The following is a 23,754-nucleotide window of genomic DNA, read 5'->3' on the forward strand; positions in this document are numbered from 1 at the left end:
GTTGAATTTAGGACCTTTCTTTAATTGTGATTAATTAATCTTCAAATCAGTAATATAAATATTGCTTCTGTTTAGTCTGCGAGATTAATTATGCAGGAGACAATTTTATTTTGTCTCATAAAGTTCGATAACAGAAACAGAACAGGAAAGAAGAAGATGACACAGCCATATATCCTGGTTTAGTTACCTTGTGCCATGTAACCTATATCCAGTTTGTGGTAGAAATTTCACTATCTTTTCAAATGTTACAAACACCAATTTCCAAGGATTCAACCTAATCCCATTAGGGACAAATCAAACTTCTACCTAAGTTTGACTTGGCTATGTTTACTCCCTAGACTCACAACACACTAAGTGCTCACCCAACTTAGTAAAGAATTTATCTCAAATACAAGATACAAAACAGAAATACAATCAAAAGAAAAATGAAATAAATCTTGGCTTTTCTCTTCAAATACTTCTCTTTGCCTTTTTTTTCTCTTTTACTTTTTTAATGCCTCACATATATGCCTTTTACCTTACATATATGCCTTTTAGGCTATGTCTGTTAAGAATACTGAAAATAAGTCAAAGCAAACATGTCCACACCGAATGGGATCCACAAATTTTGCAATAGTGCGCAAGCAGCTGGTAACAACTTATTTTTTTGTGATTTCTTCTTTATATCCATGTTATATTGTCTAGTTAGTATGTTTCCTGTAAATTTTTCTCTTCATACTCTAGCGTGACTCTAAAGAGAACAATGAAGATCCATCAAGGGTTGAAGTTTTCGCAGCAACTCGCACCAGTAAAAATGGAAAAAAAAATTTATGCTAAAACACAAACAACAATTGTGAGTTGTTTTGTATTTGTATTTGGATTTGTACAATATAAATGCTAGATAGATTTGTATTTATATTAAGTTAATGTGACTTTGTAATTTTTTTGTTGTTGTTACTTTTGGTAGAATGAACTTCAAAGCCGCATAGAGGCAGGAGAAAATTATGAGGATGCATTTGTAGCAGTGCTAGGAAAGGACCAACCAGATCGAGTTCGTTGTTATAGGACTTCAGTTACAAGAAGCTCTCTTAGAAAGGATGAGAAGATTCGCCAAGTGAAGGTTGAATACAATGATTAGATCTTATCATTAGAAAAGAAGATGGACGGTGTTTGTGGTCTATTAAAGGTGATGTTGCACCAACATAATCCTGGAATGAGTGACGAAGAGGTAGCAGCCTTAGTACAAGCAGCCCAAAATTCTCCTTTGGATGCCTCAAGTAGTATTATTGTCCTAACCTCGTATTATTGTCACTCCTCCGAAGGAACTCACATTCTACCAACTGATGATGTAAGTAACTATCCCAACCTCGTATGATTGTCATTCCCTTGATTTAGATTATAGAATTTTATTTTTCATGTTGAATTTATGTTTCTGGCTGAATATGTACTGTTGATTTATGTTTAGCTATGAGTGGATGATTATAAAAATGTTGTGTCTTGCACCAGGCTGTTAAAGGTAGCTGATTTGAATTGCTACAACAACACTTGAGTTATTATAAAGACTACACAACCCATAAGTTGATAACTTCCACGTGATCATGTGATATTGTATGTATATTGAAGGAAGACCACCGCTTTTGTCTAGTTGAAGCTTGTGTTAATTGTTTGATTTGATCATTAGAAATTGGAAATAGAAAAAAGTGAAAAGCTACCAACTGTGATTTTGAAGCTTCTTCGTATATTGTCTTGTGGCTAGGCAATTACTATATATTACAATTTCACTTTTTCTGGACTTAAGAAACTAACACTAATATTTACTCGAGCTTCAGCCTGATCTTTAGAGTGACATATGCTCTAGTTCTACAGTCTTCATTTTTTTTAAGAGGATGACATGCATGGCTAACAATATGCTAATATGGATGTTACTCATTGATGGCCTTGGCAAGTTTCTATGCTTTATCTTCTCATCTATTTGTTGATGTGGTTTTCTATGCTTTATCTTCTCAGCTATTTGTTGGCCTTGGCATGTTTTCCACCTTATTTCTATTTCTTTCAATTTTCGTAGATAAATAGAATGAAATAAGTATATGTGTTCAATTCAATTTATTGCAGGAGTTGACCTTCTATTTTTCTTAGTTTCTATTCAAATAAAGTATCTGTTGAATTAGGATATAGGTATGTTATCAATGGTGCTAGATAAAAAAGTGCCAAGGGGAGCATATATGGTTGTGACCTTGTATAGGGACTATTTCTTTTGTATTTGATATGTGTTTTTTGTTCTAATGGCTGAATATGTAATATTGCGGGACCTAATTAAAGTTGTCTTGCCATTTTCATGTTTAATTAATTTGGATTTGGAATTGGATTTGTTGGACATAATTGAAGTCGCCTTTATAACATGCACTAACACAAGATTATTTAAAATTCTGCAGGGCAGTGATAAAAACAATGAAGCTTATAATGGATGATCACACTACTCATGAAATTTGATATTTTGTAACTAAGTATATAAAAGAGGTAGATATGTGACACTTGTTGGAATTGAAATTCTTATTTACTTGTTATGACTTTACTTTTTGGTACTTTGTCATCAAAGCCTACTTTTGTGGTGACAAGTTTTATATGTATGTCTTTTTTTTATGGAAAAGTTTATATATTTGTTGGATTAGTTCAATATAAATAATTTTATTTTGGTCAATGATTTTAAAATTATATATTTTGCACGAAATATTAAGAAGATTAATGAAAAAAAAATTATGACCAAACTTATGGGCACGCTTAAAAAGGGTGGCTATATCTTAATTTTGGGCTCAACAAGCACGCTTAATAAGCGTGGCCATAACTTGGCAACCGGCACGCTTTAAAAGCGTACACATATCCTCATCTATTGGCACGTTTTCTAAGCGTAGCCGTATCTTTTCGTATTTATAAATAGCCACACTTTTGGAGCATAGCCATATGTTTATCCTATTGGCACGTTTAAAAAGTGTAGCCATATCTTCTCCTATCGGCACGCTTTTAAAGAGTACCTAAAGTAAACATTCTGGGACGTTTTAAAAGCATGGCGATATGTGCACTTTTTGGTACGCTTTTTAAGCATACCTATAGGTTAAGACCTATGGCCACGCTTTTTAAGCGTGGCAAGAGATGAAAGCGTGCCAACAAAAAAGCGTGCCGATAGATCCACAAAAGCGTGGCGATAGAGCAACCGGCACGCTGGCAGATGTGACCCTTTCAAAAGCATGCCGATAGCTCAAAAAGCGTGGCGAAAAGCTATCGGCACGCTTTTTTGCACTTTTTGGCACGCTTTTAAAGCGTGGCAGAAAGCTTATTTTCTTGTAGTATATGTGAAGCTCTTTATTTTTGTAGAATATTCTTTTGATGTAGAAACACTGTCCAAAACGTTGAACTAGAACAGTAGAGAAGCTCTCAATAAAACTCAAATATTTTATTCACTCTCCTTTCCAAATTGAAGTTAATTTCTCCTTTTTGTATTGAGTACTGTTTCTACAGCTAGGGCTTATTTTTCAAAGTCAGCTCCTTGAATATTGAACCAGTTGAAGTCCCCCTTTCTTTTTCTTCAATCAGACCCGAAAATCAGGGATTAGATATCAAAGTTAAACACAATAGAGGAGAGATGAGCAGCAGCAACTTGCTTCCTTAATGAGTTTGCCAAATTCAAATCCTTAATCTTATGCTTTAGTCCCAAGTTTTATTATTATCCATTGATTTATAAAAGAAGAAAGTAAACTCTATTTTCCTTTTGTTACCAAAATTGCATGTGCAGAAAAAAATAGGATTCACCAAGAAATTGACTTGTATGTTAATAGAAAATCTCATTGTAAACCCCGTTAAATTAGTAAATAATTAGTCAATAGATAAGTCTTTAATAAAGAAGACTAGAAATATGAATATTATATTAAATTAGGATAGAACTCATCAAAACGAGAATTTTGACACTAATTTCGAAGAAAACGGACCAAGATTGGACCGAACGGACATAACCGATTGAACCGGATCCAAACTGGGCCCGTGGGCCCAACTGGCTCATCTCATTTAAGTGAGCACAATCCTTTCTTTTCCCCATTTCAGCAAAATGCTGAAAGCCATCAGCAGGGGAGAAGAAGGAAGAAACCCCAACGCTACGGCAAAATTCAAGTCGCCGTAACTCCTCCGTTCGAGCTCCGATCACCGCACCGTTTATGTAATAGCCCAGACCACCCGCTAGCACGATATTGTCTGCTTTGGCACACAAGGCCTCACGGTTTTGCCTTTGACGATAGGGATGATGGCCAAAGCCCCCACACTTACTCGTCAAAACGCGTCATGCTAGGGAGAGGTATCCACACCCTTATAAGGCATGCTTCGTTCCCCTCCCCAACCGATGTGGGCCTTACAATCCACCCCCCTAAGGGAGTCCAGCGCCCTCGCTGGCACATCGATCTGGGTTCTGGCTCTGATACCATCTGTAACAGCCCAGACCACCCGCTAGCACGATATTGTCCGCTTTGGCACACAAGGCCTCACGGTTTTGCCTTTGACGATAGGGATGATGGCCAAAGCCCCCCACACTCACTCGTCAAAATGCGTCATGCTAGGGAGAGGTATCCACACCCTTATAAGGCATGCTTCGTTCCCCCTCCCCAACCGATGTGGGCCTTACAGTTTACGGCCACGCGACCACCGCGTCGAGTTCTATGTTTCTACTGGAACAATTTCATAGGTAGCCTGCTATTTCACCTCAGCCTCTTCTTCCCCAATTTTTGGAAAATTAAGTGGAGATATTGAATTTCTTTACTCTTTGATGTTTTAGGATCCAATTAGCTTGAGAAAAACGTTTACTCTTGCTTATGTGAAGCTTGGGTAATGTGAGGATACCATAATTCTATTTTAATTTTACTGAATTTGAGTTTTGGATATTAAATTGGGTATATATGTGTTTTGAATGTGTATTTGGTTGTGAATAAATAATTGGAGCTTAAAATTGTGAATATTAGAACTTGGAGGAAGCCGAGCCTAGTGTTTATTAGATTTCGAGGGGCTGTGTTTGTTTTAATTAAATTGCCTTGATCGTTACGTGGGAATCGACCAAGGTATGGTTTAGGTTTCTTGCATTTAATATATAATGTTCTGTGAAAACTTAGGCTAGATGACCATAGGATAGGTTGGAACGAATGTGTATATGATTATTGCTTAGCATCTTGTAAATTAGTTAGTTTGGTTTGGTGTAAGTGTGAATTGAATAGCTTGTTGATTATGGATTTGAGAATGTAAGTTTATAGTTGATGATGCTTGATGAATTAGTGGTGATTTGGTGAATTTGTTGATGATTTGAAACATGATTATTGTGGTCATTGTCATGGTAATAAGGAAAGGTATATGGTGTTGAAGTGGAAGGTTTGAAAGTGTTTAAAATGAAACTTTGAATTGAAAATGAGTTTTGGAAGAGAATTGCAAAATTTTGGTTTTGTGCCGAACTTCGGCGGGCTATAACTTGGTTTCTGAAACCCCAGATTGATTTTAACTTGTTTTAAATGAAAATTGAATTCGTGAAGTTTATGCCGTTCGAAGAACGGAAGAAAAAATGTTTTAAAATGATTGAGTTATGCCCGTCGAAAGTTTGGATGTGGAATATGTAACTTTGCTGCTAATTTACCATGGATTTGTAGCTTTCTAGTTGATCTGTCAATTTTTTTTTTAAAGAAACGTACGTCCACGCGTACGCATGGGATAAAATTTTGGCTGCGCGAGCGCGAGGAACCCTACGCGTACGCGTGATGGACCAATAAGCATGTTCACGCGTATGCGTGACAAGAGGATGCACGCGCGAGTTGCAATTCTTACACTTCCACGCGTACGCGTGGCACCTATTTCAGCAAACATGATTTTTAACATTTTAAACTGTATTTCAAACATCTAAATCTCTATTTTCATTCCTTTAGTCATAAATAATAGTGTTAAACCTGATAATCAGATGAAGTTAGGAAATGGGAATAACTTGGAGATGAAGTAAAGCTGAAAAGTGATGATTTGATTATGAAATATTATGAATAATCATGTATGATACTTGGCTGGATAATTAAATGAATGATCATGTATGATACTTGGCTTGAATGATTAAATGATCTGAGATACGAGATTTCCTGGGTAAAGTACCGTGGCTTGCCACCATGTGTACCAGGTTGAAAACTTGATACTCTGTTGACCCTATGACGTAAGGGTGACCGAGCACTTATAAATTCCTGGGAATGTTAACCCCCATTGAGCAATATTTATTATTTGAGAAAAAGCTATGCATAGACTCTTTGGGATGCATGTCGAGGGACAGTCTAAGGTTTTCGGACTTGTCGGGTTGGCTGGATAACCGACAGATGAGCTTCATCAGCCATAGGACAAGCGTGCATCATATGTATACTACTTGAATTACTTGTTTGTGCATTAACTGGGTGTGCCTATGTGTACTTGCCATGCTAAATGTATATTTGTTACCTACAGTATTTGTAACCTTCTTGTGCTTGCCTTTATATGTTTATTTGTCTGTGAAATGCTGACGGAGATGGAGGTATGGAGGAATGGCAGAATGAGACTTAGATTTAAGGTTAAGTTAGGTTAGGCTTAGATACTCTTAGAAAACCACCTCTTATGACTTCTTTTTAATACTTTAAGCTCTATAATCTGAGTGTCGGTATTCTAGGATTGCCTCTGGCATTTCCAGGACCTTATATATTATGTGTGCGGCACCTTTACCATACTGAAAACCTCCGGTTCTCATTCCATACTATGTTGTTATTTTTCAGATGCAGGTCAAGAGGCATCTCGTTAGGCGTTTGGGCTCCTGAAGTGAAGTGGTTACTAGGTTATTTTGTTGTACAGAGATGTATATATATGTACTTAGCTTTCTCTCCGCATAACACATTCTTTTTTATTCTCCTAGAGGTTTATGGAGAGGCAGGATTTTGTTTATGTACATTTGGGTTTTGGATATGTATGTATATATATATATCTGTGTGTGTGTGTGTTCTCCAGCCAGTCTTGACTTCGCAGGCTGAGTTAGGAGTTTGTTACTTTGTATCTTTGACTCTCTGTTCCTGTTTTGGGTTACTTTACACTTAACAACTATAGCTTTCTTAGCACGCAAGTTAACTCGTTTCTTGAGCGTTGCGCTTTTATTTTGCGATTTTTATTTCCTCTATTCTTCAAGGCTCCTAGTATATTATAATCTTTCTGCTATTACATGTACACATTTTATTTTAGAGGTCGTAATACCACACCACCTCTGTTTTACGACTTAAGCGTAAAGCTCAGTGTGGTAGGGTGTTACAATCATACCTTTTTCTTCTTATTTATCTTAACTTAAGCAAGTTACTTTCGGCTCCTATTTGATTTGATATAGTTTCCAAAATTTGCTTTCCTTTCTTCTGATTTGGGGCTTAATGAAAAAGTGAAGCACCTCTTTTCTTCTTTCATTGATTTACCCAAATTATGCATCAGCAGAAGCTTATTACCTTTTGTTTTTCATGATGCTAATGAATTCGGTTATGGTTGGAGATAGGTTTGATCCACTAGTCAGGAGCCTTGATGATTTTGTCCAAATAGCAACACAATGGGCTGATTGCTCTTTTTGTTTGGACTTCACCAATGAAGAGTGACTTGAATTTGCAATACTAAATAATTCATCAAGGGCACTTTTGGACTATCAACCCAACTAAAATCATGTCTGTGATACCAAAAATATTATTATTGTTTACTAGATTTAACAGTCTTAAAATAAATACTAATAAAGTGATGTCTAAATGATTAAACTTGACTAACGAGAGTTTTCAATGTAATTTGTAAATAGTAAGGTGTTTGGCTTTCTATAATCGTTAACCATTGTCTTGGTCAATTCTTGATGCATCTCCTGAACAAATGATTTAGCCATATTTGCAAAATTTTCTTTTATTCTCTTAGTTGTTACTCTTATAATTGGACCAATTGACATATGACAGTTTTCAGTTTGTCCCACAGAGCTCGTATCAAACCAAGTTATAACTCATTTTATTTTCTAAGCTTATCCTGGATCGACGGACAAAGCTTGGGACTGTGATCTGTTACACTATAACTCAATTTTTATTATACATGATGAGTCATAACTTGGTTTTATTTGTCATAATTTTAAGTTTGTAACGGACGATCTTAATAATAATTATTTTCGACTTAATGACCAACCGTCATAATATCAATTTTATTCATCAATTCTATGCCTATAAAAAGACACTTATTTTTATATCTCAAGGAGAAGATGATATGATAAGCTTTATAAATTCTATTTCATATCTAACATTCTATATTTATAGAATTATTATATGGGTCATTCTAGTATGACTATGCTACGGTGACTACGATAGCTATGATGTTTCAAAAATGTTGTTAAAATTAAAATAAACACTTTTTTTATTATTAAATAACGCTTTTTAAAAAGTGTTACTTAAAAAAGTGTTATCAAAGTATAAAAAGGTGTGAGTTTAATTTTAATAATACTTGCATAGTCATTATAGCCACCGTATATAGTCATAATAGAATTCATTTTATTATATGCCTCTTAAACATTTTTGACTTCAGTATTAGAATATCTTTTGTAAGTACTCATTTTTTGTATTTTTTGCGAAAGTATAACTTTTTTGGAAAAAAAGAGACAAACTTAATTTTCTCTAAAATAAAAAATACTTTGGAACTATTACCAACCCGAACAAAAATAATTGATTTTTCACCAAACAATTGATTTCTTTATTATTAGTTGTTATATAAATAATTAAAACCTTTTTTTTTATCTAATAATTGATTTCGTAGTCTTAAGAATCGTTTTCTAACTTGGAGAATCAATTCTTTAAGCTTACAAAATTTATTCCCATTTTGTAATCAAAAGAGAATCACTTCTTTCACTAATGAGCACTTGTTTAGACGTCATTTTTAAAAAAAAAAAATTTTTAAATGATATGTTTTTAAAGACTAAAACCCCAAAGTGGTCCCTGAGATTGGGCGAGTTACCCATACTTATCCTTGACTTTCAAAATTCCCTAACAGCATCCCTGACATTCAGCTCCGAGACCCATAGTTGCCCTGCAACCCTTTCTGGCACCAAGTCAGCAAATGGAGGGATGATCTGGCACCTCCAATGCCACGCTGGAGCCAGCAACGGATAGCTGATGTGGCAAATCTGAATTTTGTACCCAATTTGATCCCTGGTCCCATTAAAACCCTAAAAGCTAAGAATCGTTATTATAACTAGTATCTCTTCTTCTCTCCTTCAGGAACCATTTGGTAATAAGCTATTTCCCTTGGTTGTGGCACATTTGGTGGCTGTCTGGCAGGGAGTTTGCGATCATAAATTTTCAATAGTGTTACCGGGAGGTTTTGAACATCCTGCTTGCAGACATCGCAAGTCCTGTTGCCCTTAATACTAAACCACTTTGCTGCACAGTCTTGATGAGCAAGTGCAAGATCACCTTTACAATTGCATTCCATCTTAAGAGTATTTTCTCCTTCCCCGAGCTCTGCCAAACAAATCCTACAAACTGCTTCTTCCTCTGGAATATCTGCTGTAGTATCCTCAATAGCTAGAAAGGGGAGAGTTAGTAAGCAATTGACATGGAAGGGCTATAAAAGGCTATAGTCTGAAATACCTAGGAATCCTAACTTAAAGACAATCTGCAATTGACAAACTTGATGATTGAAAATAGAAATGAATAAGTTAACTTCAATGTAAAGTTTATTTAATTTGCTAGCCTTTAATTTCGAGAGTTAGTCAGCAATTGACATGGAAGGGCTATAAAAGGCTATAGTCTCTAAGATTGTCTATGAGAGACGCACTAAAGATTATATCACCTAGAAGCCACCAAATTTCTTTCATCTATAATGTCTATTAAACGATGCAAAGCGTTACCAATATCATGTTATATATGGTTAAGTGCCAAATATTTAATAGTTCTTGAAAGTCAGAACTCATAACTGAATATTTCAGATTGTGATTCTTGATCAAGAAATGTAAAATGGGAACCTACAAGAAATTATGTGCTCTACGTATATTTCAAGCAATTACTAATCTCCATGACTGAAGAATCACCAGTTGAAGTTCCATCAACAGTTGCAAGATGCCGCCTGGCTGAAATGATACGAATCAAGACCCTAGACTGAGTGCACCTTAATTTGCTGGCTTTGGCATCAACTGGAACCGAAAGTGATCGAGTTATATGCTGCTTGACAACCATTGTCTATACAAGAATGGAAATATTCATCAATGCAGCATAGTTTAAAATCATATACCAGTTTAACATACAAAATGTAAAAAATTTTAGCAAGCGTTGTATGAAAACAATTGCCTTGATTGAAGAAAAGAGACATACATTTAAATCAGAAGCACATCCCAGATGTTTGCCATGTACACTTTCTTGACCCAAAGATGCGATTGGAGTAACCGGTAATGAGTGGGCAACCTTTGACAATGGAGAGAATGAACCTTTACCATTAAGAGAGAGGGTCCTTAAAGTAGGTGGATGTGGAAGGACCATCCATCTTTGCGAAAGAAGATAATGCGGCATCTAATGACCATGGGGGTATTTGCAGAGAGGGGAGTGCAGGCCGTCTGGAGTGAGGAATCAAGGAAGCATTGTCACCTTTTTCATTTGCATTTGCAGCACATGTCTACAGTAAGTAACACAATGCAATGCTACATCAAACAATTGCAAACTGACAAAAGCAGCGGCAGCTTATAGTTTTTAGTATTGAGTGATTACAGTTTTAGAGGAAACTGAAATTTAGCCAAGTTACATTCATATTATGGTAGCAGCAGCTAGCAATCAGGAAACAGAGAAATGGCAGATCGAAATGGAAGGCATGTGATCTGTATGTGTTATTACCTGGAGCTGGAGGCGATGAAGAGGATGATCTGAGAAGGAATCAGCAGCAGCAGTTTGAAGCTCAGGCGATGAAGAAGATGATCTTAGCTTTTAGGGTTTTAATGGGACCAGGGACCAGATTGGGTACAAAATTCAGATTTGCCACGTCAGCTAGCCGTTGCTGGCTCCAGCGTGGCATTGGAGGTGCCAGATCATCCCTCCGTTTGCTGACTTGGCGCCGGAAAGGGTTGCAGGGCAACTATGGGTCCCGGAGCTGAATGTCAGGGATGTTGTTAGGGAATTTTGAAAGTCAAGGACAAGTATGGGTAACTCGCCCAATCTCAAGGACCACTTTGGGGTTTTAGTCGTTTTTAAAAGATATTTTACAAAAGTAAAAGTAATTTTATATTTAGATATTTCATATAAAAAAATATCTTTTTATTTATTATTTATGTTTGGGTAAAATAAGATAAAAGTATTTTTTTTATTTATTATGTAGAAAACTTTTTTTTAGAAAAAAAATCTTTTAAAAAAAATGTAAATTGTAACTTCTAAAAAAATGTTTTTTTTTTATTTTTCTAGTACTTTTAATTTTATTATTAAAAATTTGTCAAATATACTAAAAAAATCTTTTTTATTAAAAAAAGATATTTTTTATCGATTTAATGATGTCCAAATAAACACTAAATATACAATCGATTCTTTCCTTTACTTTTGACATTCTCTATGTTTTAAAAACGTTTAGACCAGTATTTTTCAAAACTTTTGTTTATGAATCAATTTTCAATACATTTTTGTGAAATCTTATACTTAAAAAAAGTATTCTAACACTTATATGAGAGATACTTAAGTTATAATTCTTAAAAGAATTAACTGAGTCTTATATACTAAACTCTTTATGATATTACTAGACTTTGACATTTTTGTTTCCTTTATTGTATGATCCTCAAATTTCTGTTATTGTTGTTTATCAAAATACCTCTAGATAGTATTTGGTGGAGAGGTAGAAATAAAAAGATTGAGACAGAAAGACTGAGACTAAGAGACAAAGATTGAAATATTATTAAAATTTTAGACTCCATCTCTAAAAATTTTAGTTCCTTGTGTCCTTACTTTTTGGAGATACTGAAATACTGAAATTTTGGGGATAGAGATAGAAATTTTAGTACTCATCTTTTAACTAACAAACATAATATTGAGTCTCAGTTTCTCTATATTTATCTCAATACTTCAAAACAAACGCTACCTAAAATATTTGAGTTTATGCATACACATATATTTACAGAAAGAAAATCCAAAAAATAAACAAATAAAGAGAAGAGACCAAAATGATTAAAAGAAAGAGAAGAGACCAAGTTCATACTTGATACACGTCTTCACGAGGTCCATTACATTGATGGAAAAACATTAAAATCCACAAATGAGCATAACCAAAATAAATAGGAGAAACTATAGGGAGCCAATTATCTAAGCGTACAATGTGTATAATGAAGGTTTAAAAAGTATTAGAGATATGATTATTAGTGTTACATTATCCTGTCAGATTACGTTTTTGGGATGTGTTGTTTCAGGATATGGTATTAGAGTTCTTTTATTCATAAACCAAAGATTTAGCCCATTGTACACATTGTACGCTTAGACCATTGGCTCCCTAGCACTACTCAATAAATAGTTATAAAAGAAACTCAACATGCAAACAACACACAACATACACACTTATAACCAGCGAATAAGACAACAACAGCTGATATAAGTATAAAAATAATGCTCCAAAACAGAAATACTCATAAATACACCAACCTGTGAAGCTTGAACATCATCTCGCTTCTGCACTGAGCCACTGAGCTTAGTTCTCCACCCTTATTTTCCCGTAAGATGTCTTCTCGAAGCGAGGTTCGGACTCTACGGATCCAAACATATTTGTTCCTGATGCTCTCATCATTTCATATAGCAACAATTCAAACCCTCCCCATTGCGACATCCCTCTCATTTCCGCATTTTCTTTTCCTCTGATAAGCATGAATTCTGCTGTATATTCTTCAGAAATGAGATCATCAGCATCGTCAGTTAAGATAATACATGCCTTCATCTTCCCATATGACGTATTGAAGCGCATAGCATCTTCCTCTATCTGGCTTAATAATTCTTCCAACACAGGATCATTATTTTCTTCTTCTGACGATTCCCCTTGGCCCGTAGAGGTTGAAGCTTCCTCTCTAGCATGGCATTTCAACACAACAGCGGTTGCCTTCTCTTTTATCGTTGTTCTGCCGGGATTCCAAAATCCCCATGCTAGTTGCGTTGTCTTCCTCAAAATTGCTTTGGCGGTTATCTCTTCATGCTTTATGTGCAGCCTTCCCCAATAACGACGGCACGGAGGTTTTCCAGAACGCGGTTGCTCTAAAACGATTGCCATATCAATATCCATCCTCTCTTGGCCCTTTTCCTTCAACAATTCCATGCGTGCCCTCATCAGTTCTTCTACAAATCGCCGTGCTTCTCGTATTTCATTAGAGTATGCATCAGCAATATGTCTAGGCACATCATCCTTTATCAGGTCCATCACCCTCGAAACATTCCAATTAGATTCTTCATGTTCCTGCTTTAAGCTTGCACCATAGGCCGAAGATTCCGGCCTTGTTGTTTCAGCCTTACCAGTCCTCAACGATCTCAGCAATGCCGATGTAAAAGAGGGAACTTCTGTTAACTCCACAAGAGGCAAATAGTCACCAAGTAATTCTCTTGGATTCAAATTTTCTGCCACTTGTCTCATCATACTTTCCTGGGGTTCATGCGGACTTCTTTTTGGAACCAAGTCGGATAACGGAGATTTGGGATTGGGATTCGGATTGGGATTCTTGAATTGAATATCAACCGAGTTTGTGTCTTGCTTATACACATACACACCCCAATGGCTGAGAGTTAATGGTGATTCGCATTGAACCTGAATGGCTTTCCAACCATCGTCTCCAACTCCAAGATACGCATCAAGACCATGCCACTCTTCGTCACTGAACAAAGCTCGTAGATCAAAAAGTAGCACGTGATCTTCCCCAACACTGAAATACTTGGAATCCTTCGGAAATATTTGTTTGCCACCTATGAACAAGTGAAGGCGAACAATGGCGGACATGGATGAACCAATTTGAGGGAAGAAACCCAGGATGTCAGTCCTTGTCTCAGCAACACTGTTTCTCACAGTGGATCTCCCAAACATGAATGCTAAAGCAACAACAGGGAATTTTCCGCGAGCCCAAAACAGAGGAATACCTTCACTGGAATCGCAGTCAAACAAATTGGGAATCTCCTTTTTTGGCATCACAATTTGAATTCTTTCGGTCTCTAGTAAGACCTGTGATATCAGAAGACAAATATAACCAGTAATCAGTCTAAAAGGAACTGCACATTGAAAAATTCATCTGAATAGGTTATGGGGAGTGGAAAGATACCTTAGACCACAGTTCGGTTGAGGACTCTGAAGTTAAGGATAAGCAATATCTTGCATCTACTTTTTGAATGCTTGATGGCAGTTCTGGAATTGTCTTAAGATTCTTACAATAACTCACATCAAGACATTTTATGTGCAAAGATCGTTGGATGCAATTTGGGAGGGATACAAAATCATTGTGTGATACATTGACGTCTTCCAACTTTTGAAGAACCTGAATAGTTGGATGAAGATCTTCATCTGATAGATTGGCACCAGTGAAGTTCAGTCTCTTTATATTTGGGCAGTCATCTAATGTGGAATGGCTCTCTTTGAACCTCTTAAATGATCTTCTAAGATGATAACATCCCTCAACGGTTAATGTGAAAAGTTTCGGCAACTTGAAGAAGCTACTTGGTAGATCTTTGAGTCCTCTGCATATTGAAATGTCTATATGCTCAAGCCCTATAAGATTACCAATGGAATCTGGGAACTCTTTGATAGCAGTATTTGCCAAGTAAATCTTTAAGGGCTTATCCATCTTTTGCATGACATCTGGGAAGTTCTGAAGTTTCTTACAAAAGTAAAATGAAAGCACTTCGAGAGATGGCAAATACATTCTTGGCACAAAACTACGAAGCACCCTGCATTCTGAGGCACTTAAGTACACAAGATTTGGCAGAAACCCAACAGATTCATCAAACTTTACCAACTTATGGCATCTGTCTAGTGTGAAGACTCTCAAGCTTTTTGCTCCAGACACATTGGGAATTAGTGTAATGGACTGACACTGGGAGAGATTGATAAATGTCAAATCCTCAAATATCTGCAATGAAAGATGAATAAATTGATCATCAGCATGTTCAATAATACTAAGTTTTATTCAATGCTTGCTTTAACAAAGAATTAAAAAAAGACCCACTTTTATGTTACTAATTCCTTGACAAGTGCCTTGGTGTGCAAATTAGAGAGGTGTGTACCTGAAATGACTTTTCCAATTTAAGAGCACTGTGAGGTAGCTTGAGGTCAACAATTCTGTTGGGATGAAAATCAAGTGGGAATGACTCTGATGGATATCCTTTCCACTCCAATAGTCGCAAACTATTTGGAAGACAACTTGGCGCTGTTGAAAATATTGTATTCCGAACAATTAGAATTCTAAGGTTCTCCATCTTGTCAAAAGCAGTAGTAATCCAATGATCTACTTCTTCATGGGTAGCGGGGTGAAGCATTATTCCCTCAATTGAACTACTCCCCTGTAAAACACATGCAGAGAATTAGCAACAATTACTCAAGTATTATAACATCTGTAGGTGTAAAAAATAGGGGGTTGATTGAATTTCTTACTGTGTCATCTTTGAGAACCTGAAGAATGTCTTTATGAGACCATAATCTACTATGTTCACCAGGGTTTGTTGGTGAGTCACTCATTACAATCTCCTTGCCCATGTCTTGCACTAGATCATGCATTTCCAAGCAACCATTTTGATTTACAGTGACGAGACATTTACTAATGAAAACTCGAACAACTGGGTAGAAGTCGCAAGCTTTCAACACCCTTTTAACATACTCCCATTTCTCTCCTTTGAAGAAACAAGCAATGTCCAAGAAAGTTTTCTGGTCAAGTTCATACAAGCTATCGTAGCTTCTTTCAAGAACTCCTTGAATACTTGGATCAATTCTATACTTTTGCAGTTCCTCTTCCCAGCTATCCACACTTGTAAAACCCCCTAAATGGGAGCCTATTACTTCTAAAGCCAGTGGAAAGCCCTTTGCATAACTTATTGCATTTCTTGAAACATTTTCAAAGTTCTCTGCAGGCTCTTTGCTGTTAAAAGCATGCCAAGAAAAGAGTTCCAAGGAATCATCATCATTTAGCTCCTCCATCTTGTATTTCTTGGTGACAACATCACCCATCACATGCTTGTCTATCACATCAGTATCCCTTGTTGTTATAATGATTCTGCTGCCTGAACCAAACCAATCATGCCCTCCAGCCAGTGATTCCAGTTGCGTTATTGAATTAACATCATCAAGAACTAGAAGTACTCTTTTGTGGCGAAGCCTTCGTTTGATTTCAGATCCTCCCTTAAATTCACTTCCAAACTCAGTTATTGTCTCCTCACCCATGTCATCTAAAAGTGTCTTTTGCAGACTTTCTAAACTTTCACGACTTTCAGATTTTTCTCTGACATTGGCTAGAAAACATGAAGCTTCGAACTGCCGCTTGATCTTGTCGAATAGACATTTGGCCAATGTGGTTTTGCCTATTCCACCAGGCCCATAAATTCCCAACATGCAAACATTTTCATTAGATTCAATATCTAGCCGTGATTTTACTTCTTCACAGCGAGTATCCAATCCAACTACATGATCAGTTGGTTCAGGCAACGGTAATCTTCCAGCGGTGTCTCTAACAATAACCTTGATAAACTCCGGTTCATGCCTGCACAAACATGATGTTTTTTCATACTTTATTTACTTATAGCAATATTGCACCATATATATATATATATATATATGATAAATTCTACCCAATTCCCTCTCTTGACAAGGATTTATTATCTTTTATAACATGTTTCACGATTATGGGAGAAATTTGATTGAATCATCATAGTTAATATTAGAAGTAGTGTCTAACTTGATTCTTAAAATTTTCAGTGGGCATCAATTTTTTTTGAAGAGAGGAGCCCAACACAATTAGGTGAAATAACAAAAAGTACAAAAGAACTAATAAACAAATAGAAAAACAGAGAAATAAAAACAAAAATCAATTCAAGATTATTTTTGGCATTGCTATTAACAACCATTAGGATCAATTTTATTTCACTCATAGTAACTGTGCGAGACTTATTAATAAATTAAATCTCTAACTATTGTAAACGATCAAATTGATCCCTCAAATTAAAAAACATAAATTCATATTCATCCTGAGCTGACATTTAAATTTAAATTGTATTGATGTATATTATTAAGATCTAGTTGGGTAAACAGTTTAATTAAATTTTTTTAAAAAAAATAGTTTAAACAATAAATGATTATATTAGCCAGAGTTATAGCTCAAATGGTATAGACTTCCCATACTCAATTAAGAGGTCGCGGGTTCGAGTCACATATCTTTCCAAATTTTCTCAAATGGCATAGTCTCCCCATACTCAATTAAGAGGTTGCGGGTTCGAGTCTCCTATCTTTGGTAAAAAAAAAATAAATGATTATATTAAAAGTAACTTATAAATAAATTAGTTTGTGTTTGGATTTTTAGATGTAAAAGTGCTTATTTTATAGAAATATAGTAAAAAATAGTAGTATTATGAGAGAAGTCATTTTTTTAACTTCTCTATAAACTCCTAAATAGTTTTTTAGGAAGCCACAATTTAGTTTTAAAAATTACACAAAACATTAATATTACTATTTTTCATAAGTTAAAAATTTAAAAAAATTATTTTTAAAATTCCCAAATAGACCCTAAGTGTTAATTTAACATTCCAACTATATATTAACGGGAATAAAATTTGAATCTGGCCCAAATTAATGTCTAAAATTAATTTAGAATACTCTATTTTTAAACAAAAACTGACACAAGGTTAATTACAATTACAAGCCACCACCTGGATTGAGCGTAGTATCTATGAGTCTTAAGTGCTGCTGTAGAGTATAGATATTATCAATATCTCAAAATATATTAATTATTAAAAATAACATCGCTGATATTTTATCAAATGATCTTCCCTACAAAAAAATATGACCGATGAGTTTCGTTTTTAAAAAATGGAAAAAACTACTAGCAATAATTAGTTAATATAATATTACTAATGAATTTTAAAGTATCAATAATGATAATCTGTTAAATTACACATGAAATTTGTACTCTATTTATTATCCACAAAAATAATTCCCTCTCAAGTTTGTTCAGAACAGAAATTTAATCATAGTTGTGCTGTTTTATATATATATATATATATATATATATATATATATATATGGGATAAAAAATTAATTGACTTATATATATGTATATATATTCATTATCTACTTTTATTAAAATATTATAATTTAATTAATAATTATCATTTTAATTATTTTATTTAATTATTACATAAAATAAATATATTTTTTGGTGGCTACATAAAATAAATATATAAAATAACAAAAATTACCCTTAGAGTTAGTAATAAGTAATAACAACAATTTTTTTGGTAGATTAGTAACAACAATTATCAAATATATAAGCAATCCACCAAAAAAAAAAAGTAAGCAATAAGTAAAATCTTAAACATAAACTTTTAATAGGAACTAGGTATGAAGATATATCTACAAGGTTTCAAAAAATGAAGTGCACTATAACTAACATCGCAATAAAATTAATAAAGATATTATCTGAAAAAAACGTAATTAAATGTTAGTGAATATTCAAATTCATTTGGTGTTAAAGACACTGATATACTGATGATGGAGTAATTCTCCACGTACGAGTGATTTTTCATACAAGTCATACAAGTCATTTATATTCACGCTGTTTCATGTTTTTTTTTGTGCCTCTTTTTCTTCTTCTTCTTTTTCCGTGCTTCCTCTTCCTCTTCTTCTTTTTCTTCTTTTTCTTCTTTCTCCGTGTCTCTTTTTCTTCTCTTCCTCCCTCTTTTTTTATTGAAATTTCTTCTCCTCTTTTCGTTTTCTCTTTCTCCTTCATCAAAATCACCAGAAAAAACGAATAAACATTATTCAAGGTACGTTTCTTGCTTTCTCTTTCTCCTTCTTCTTCTTGCTGCACGTTCTTCTTCCTCTTCCTGTTCTTCTTCTTCATTTACGTGCTTTTTTCTTTGTTTTCTTTCTTCGTTATTCTCGATTTCTATTGTTTTTTGACGTTAAGCTCTGAAATCGTTTTTGAAGAAGAAGAAGCAGCAGAAGATGAGGAAAAAAAAGAGAGAGTGTTCTGAATTATGCATAAGCTGTACTTCAACGAATTTTGGGTGTATTTCTGTAATCCTTTGGGTGTATTTCTTAAATCCTTTGGGTGTATTTATGTAATCATTTGGTTTATTTCTGTAACTGTTTGGGTGTATTTCTGTAATCCTTTGGATGTATTTCTGTAATCGTTTGGGTGTATTTTTGTAATCGTTCGGGTGTATTTCTGAAGTTCCATCATCTTCAAAACAATTTCAAAACTTGATTTCAGAAACCATGAAAATCGAAAAAAACAGAAGGAGATCGAAGGCAAAGAGATAACGCTTTTTCATACAAATCATACAAGTTATTTATATTCACGCCTTCTTCTTCTTCTTCGTAAAAAGGAAACGAAGATAAAACACACGAAGATGTTCAGTAACGCGCGTGTTAGGCCCAACTTGTAAGACTTGTAAACAAAAATGACTTGTATGTATAGCACTCCTCGTACTGATATATATAAAATTTTCGGTCTTGAAAACAAATTTGTTTTTTATTTTTCTATATTTTTGAAAATAGAGACAAATATATTTGTCTGTCTACTCTTTTCCTCTTACACACAAAATTCAATTGCAATCTTAAGCATTGGTGATATTTAATCTCGTAGTTTATGTAAAGTGTAAACTATTAAAATAGTACTCAAAAAATTAATATCGTAGATAAAAAATAATTTTAAAAAATACAAATAATAAATAAATGTTTAAAAAATTAAAAAATGTGACAAAATAATTAAATATTAAATATATATTTTAAAAAAAATAAATATTAAATTTTAATATAATTTTTTTTGTAAGCATTTTAGAAGAATAAAAATTTTTTATTTTTAAAATTTAGTAATTTTATATTAAGTGAATTTTATTAAAAAAATTTTTACGGTAAATGACCAAAATTTAAAAAAAAAATTTAGAGATCAAATTTTACTTTAATTATTTGTTTGCACCTTTTAAATAGTTATTCAAATATGGTTACGAAAATTTGGATCAAAATTAATAAAGCATTTGTTAAATATAAAATTTTTTTTTGTCATATTTTAAATTAGGACTTATTTGTTGTTTGTATTTTTAAAATTTAGTTTTGTTAACGGTATAAACTTTTGAATAACATTTTAATAGTTCAAGAATAAGTATTATTTTAGTTCCTAAAAAATCAATTATCACTTTATATTGTATTTTTTTATATTATAATTAATAAATTGAAAGATAAAACTAATATGCAATAATTTAACTTATAGAGCAAATAAATTTCTGCACCTATTTTAAAGAAAAAATGAATGTAATGATAATGAACTTACAAGTCCTCCGTGCAGCGCATCCATCCTAGCTTTTCCACTTTGGACAAAGCTAATCGCCATGCTTTGACTTTCTCAGGGTCTTCTCTGCTCTCATGTTTAGCCATGGCTGTTTCATAGGAACCCTTCTGATCCCACACATTTGAAGGATTCACTCTGTAAATAATTGGCAGAACCTGCTTCCCTTGCTTTTCGTGACAGTCAATGATCTTGACTAGTTCACGAAGGCACCATGTCGAAGATGCGTAGTTCTCACACAGCACCACTACTGCCATTTCGCAATTTTCGATTGCCTTCATGAGAATAGGTTCCAGTTCATCCCCTACCCTCAGATTTTCATTATCTCTGAACGTGTCGATTCCATTTCGCCGCAAAGCACCATAGAGATGATCCGAGAATCGGTAGCGCGTCCCTCCTCTAAAACTCAGGAATACATCATTTGCCGCCATCACAAATTCACACTAGTTTGGTAATGAGTTTGAGGAAGCTAACGTTATTAGGTTTTGCAATGGCAAAGCAAATGTTTGCTTAGTTATATATTACTTGGTATTGGAATGAAACTTCGTACTACAATACCACCGAGTCTTCCAACAATTATTTAAAAAGACTTAACTAGGAAATGAAAGTCACCGGTTATTCATTGTTCTTCTTTTCTTATTAATAGTTCGTAGTATATCACATGACACTTTTCAGACAGCTAAACCTACTATAGACTAGTTTAATAATCCACCAACCACCATGCCGCTAGTGGAACAAAATACAGAAAAATTTTCAAGTGTGCGGTACACTTTTTAGAAAAACTTTAACTCAGAAAAAATATACATAATACATATAATTAAGATTAACAATTAAAAATTACTGAAATATTGATGTATTGATATACTTAAAAGGTTTTCAACAATATATATATATATATATATATATATATGGATTTAGATTTTTAAAATTTTGAATTTTACTTTAAAGAGTAAAATATGATCTATCACTATTTATTTTATAGGTGAAATTAAAAAAAATATAAAAAAAATATTCAATGATAAAAGATCTTATTTTATCCTCTAAAATAAAAGATCTTATTTTATTTTTTACATATAATTAAAATTAATAATTAAAAATTACTGAAATATTGATGTACTGATATACTTAAAAGTTTCTAACAAAAAAAAATATATATATATATATATATATATATATATATATATAATCACTGTCTTTATCAAATGACAATTATGTCTTTTGAAGATATTCTTTTAATTAAAATATATTAGGTTCATTGGACGGAGCGGGTGTTTTTACTTCGGGGAATAATAGGACAAATAGGTTTATGGAAAATTTTTTAAGAGACATATAAACACATAAAAAACAACTACCTAAAGACTTGAAAGTTGAAACCTATGTAGTACCATAATTACTACCATACTACCACACTTGGGGGAGCAAAAAGGAAACAGGCTGGCCAGTTTATTTAAGCACAAGGATTAAGGTGGAAATTTTTGTAGAGTTATTTTTATTAGGTGAAATTGATAATTAAAAATTATTAAATAATTTAATATATTTAATTAAATTGTCATTTTTTTTATTAAAGATATGAGATTCAAACTCGCAACCTTTTAATTGAGTATGAAGAGACTATGCCATATGAGTTATTATTTATTGACAATTTGTCATTTACTAATTTTTAATTATCAACTTTATATAAAGATAAATATACGTGAATTTCTATTGAGAATGAAGGCTTTCACCTCCATCATTATTTAGTCTCTTGCTTTATACATTTTATTCCCCTCTTTATCCCTTGATGAATCTTTTCTCTTTGCATAAACTCACGTAACCTTGGCCGATTCCAAGCCAGCCCATTTTCCTGCATAAACATAAACTTATAAACATTATTGAATAAAATTATAATTTTTTGTTGTTGAAGATAATTCTTATATCATAGATGTGAATAGCTCTTAATAGGAATTAACTGACCGATTTTTGAGTAAAAAATTATACACTTCCCTAGATATACAAGAGTTAAATAGCTTTCCTCTTGGCCAGAAATTCCATCACTATTCTTAATATAACTAATTCACTGAGCATTTGGGTACGCTTAATCTGGTTGAGGGTTAAGTCAAAACCACATTGAATTTTCGCATCAGTCTTCACTGAATCTGCGGATTTCAATGAGTTCAACTGGCTTGTGATTGAGTTGCTCGGGGCTTGCCTCATGACCCCTTATTCAATCAACTAAGATCACGAGTCAATGAGCTCAGGTCATTGAGCCTAGAGGTCTAAATTGGTGAAACTTGGTTGATTGAGCTCAAGCAAATTGTAATAAGCTTGGAGTGAGCCAAGCTTGAATCATGAAAAAAGAATCGCTTTCTATTATGCCAAACTGAGGTAGTCCTGCTCAGTCAAACCTGTCTGCAGTTTATGTTCACTTTAAGCATTACAATTTATTTTCCTTTATTTTTATTCCCTTTATTAATTGTCATGGGTGTAATTTTCAACATACCACAATTTGGTTCTGTAAAGTGATTCTTTAGTGCAACTAGGTTTCGATAATTAGTTTTAGACTCGTAGTGGCTTTAGTATTCCGTTTTGCGTCCTTTATTATAACCTTGCTATCTGGTTCTTTGAAGCATGAGCTTGACTTCAATTTGAAAAAGTTGTTAATATGAAGTTACAGTTATATATGATGGTTTCAGTGGCTAAGAGAAGGGGGTTGAATCTTAGCCCCCTTTTTATCTTGGTAACACTTGCTGAGCTTTGAGTAGACTTTTCTATTTTTATCTCGTCCCTAGCCATGAGACTTTTTACTTTTGTCTCGTCACTTGGCACGAGCTATTTTTGGTTTTAGCTCCTGTGCAGTAGAAAACAGAAATGGTAAAGTAGAGAGAGAAGATTACACCCAGATATATCCTGGTTCAGCTGCTAAGTGCCATGCAGCCTACATCCAGTTTCCATCACAACAATGATGGAATTTCACTATAATCAATCTGATTACAAACTGTAAAGTGCTAACCCAACTTACAAGGGGATTCCTACAGAATCATGAAATACAACATAGATGAACAAAGGAACTCTAAGGACATCTATGGCTTTTTCTTTTAATTTTGCACTCTCTGCCTTTTTCCGCTCTATGGCTTTTTCATACAAACCTCACTGTTTGTCTTTTTCCATGAGACTCAAGACATGACAAAATTAAACAGAAAAATACAAAACTGAATACATTGAAGGAGAAGAAAATCTGTAAGCTTAGG

The 23,754-nt window shown here is 33.9% G+C and overlaps 2 protein-coding genes across 2 annotated transcripts; both read right to left on the reverse strand.

Moving 5' to 3' along the window:
* Positions 1–9,243: 9,243 nt before the first annotated feature.
* On the reverse strand, positions 9,244–10,791 carry LOC110265370 (uncharacterized). The gene is made up of 5 exons (XM_088495839.1): positions 10,786–10,791; positions 10,525–10,659; positions 10,362–10,493; positions 10,058–10,229; positions 9,244–9,575 (listed from the first exon to the last, which is right to left on the reverse strand). Exons 1-5 carry the CDS (start codon positions 10,789–10,791, stop codon positions 9,244–9,246), a joined length of 777 nt encoding a protein of 258 aa, XP_088351965.1.
* A 1,355-nt stretch (positions 10,792–12,146) lies between these two features.
* On the reverse strand, positions 12,147–20,995 carry LOC107611496 (TMV resistance protein N). Its single transcript, XM_016313412.3, has 5 exons — positions 20,513–20,995; positions 15,628–16,726; positions 15,261–15,536; positions 14,303–15,106; positions 12,147–14,205 (listed from the first exon to the last, which is right to left on the reverse strand). Exons 1-5 carry the CDS (start codon positions 20,956–20,958, stop codon positions 12,700–12,702), a joined length of 4,131 nt encoding a protein of 1,376 aa, XP_016168898.1. The 5' UTR covers positions 20,959–20,995; the 3' UTR covers positions 12,147–12,699.
* Positions 20,996–23,754: the final 2,759 nt, after the last annotated feature.

This window comes from Arachis ipaensis, chromosome B8, assembly GCF_059453495.1.
Source record: "Arachis ipaensis isolate K30076 ecotype BB chromosome B8, ASM5945349v1, whole genome shotgun sequence".
Classification (NCBI taxonomy): domain Eukaryota; kingdom Viridiplantae; phylum Streptophyta; class Magnoliopsida; order Fabales; family Fabaceae; genus Arachis; species Arachis ipaensis.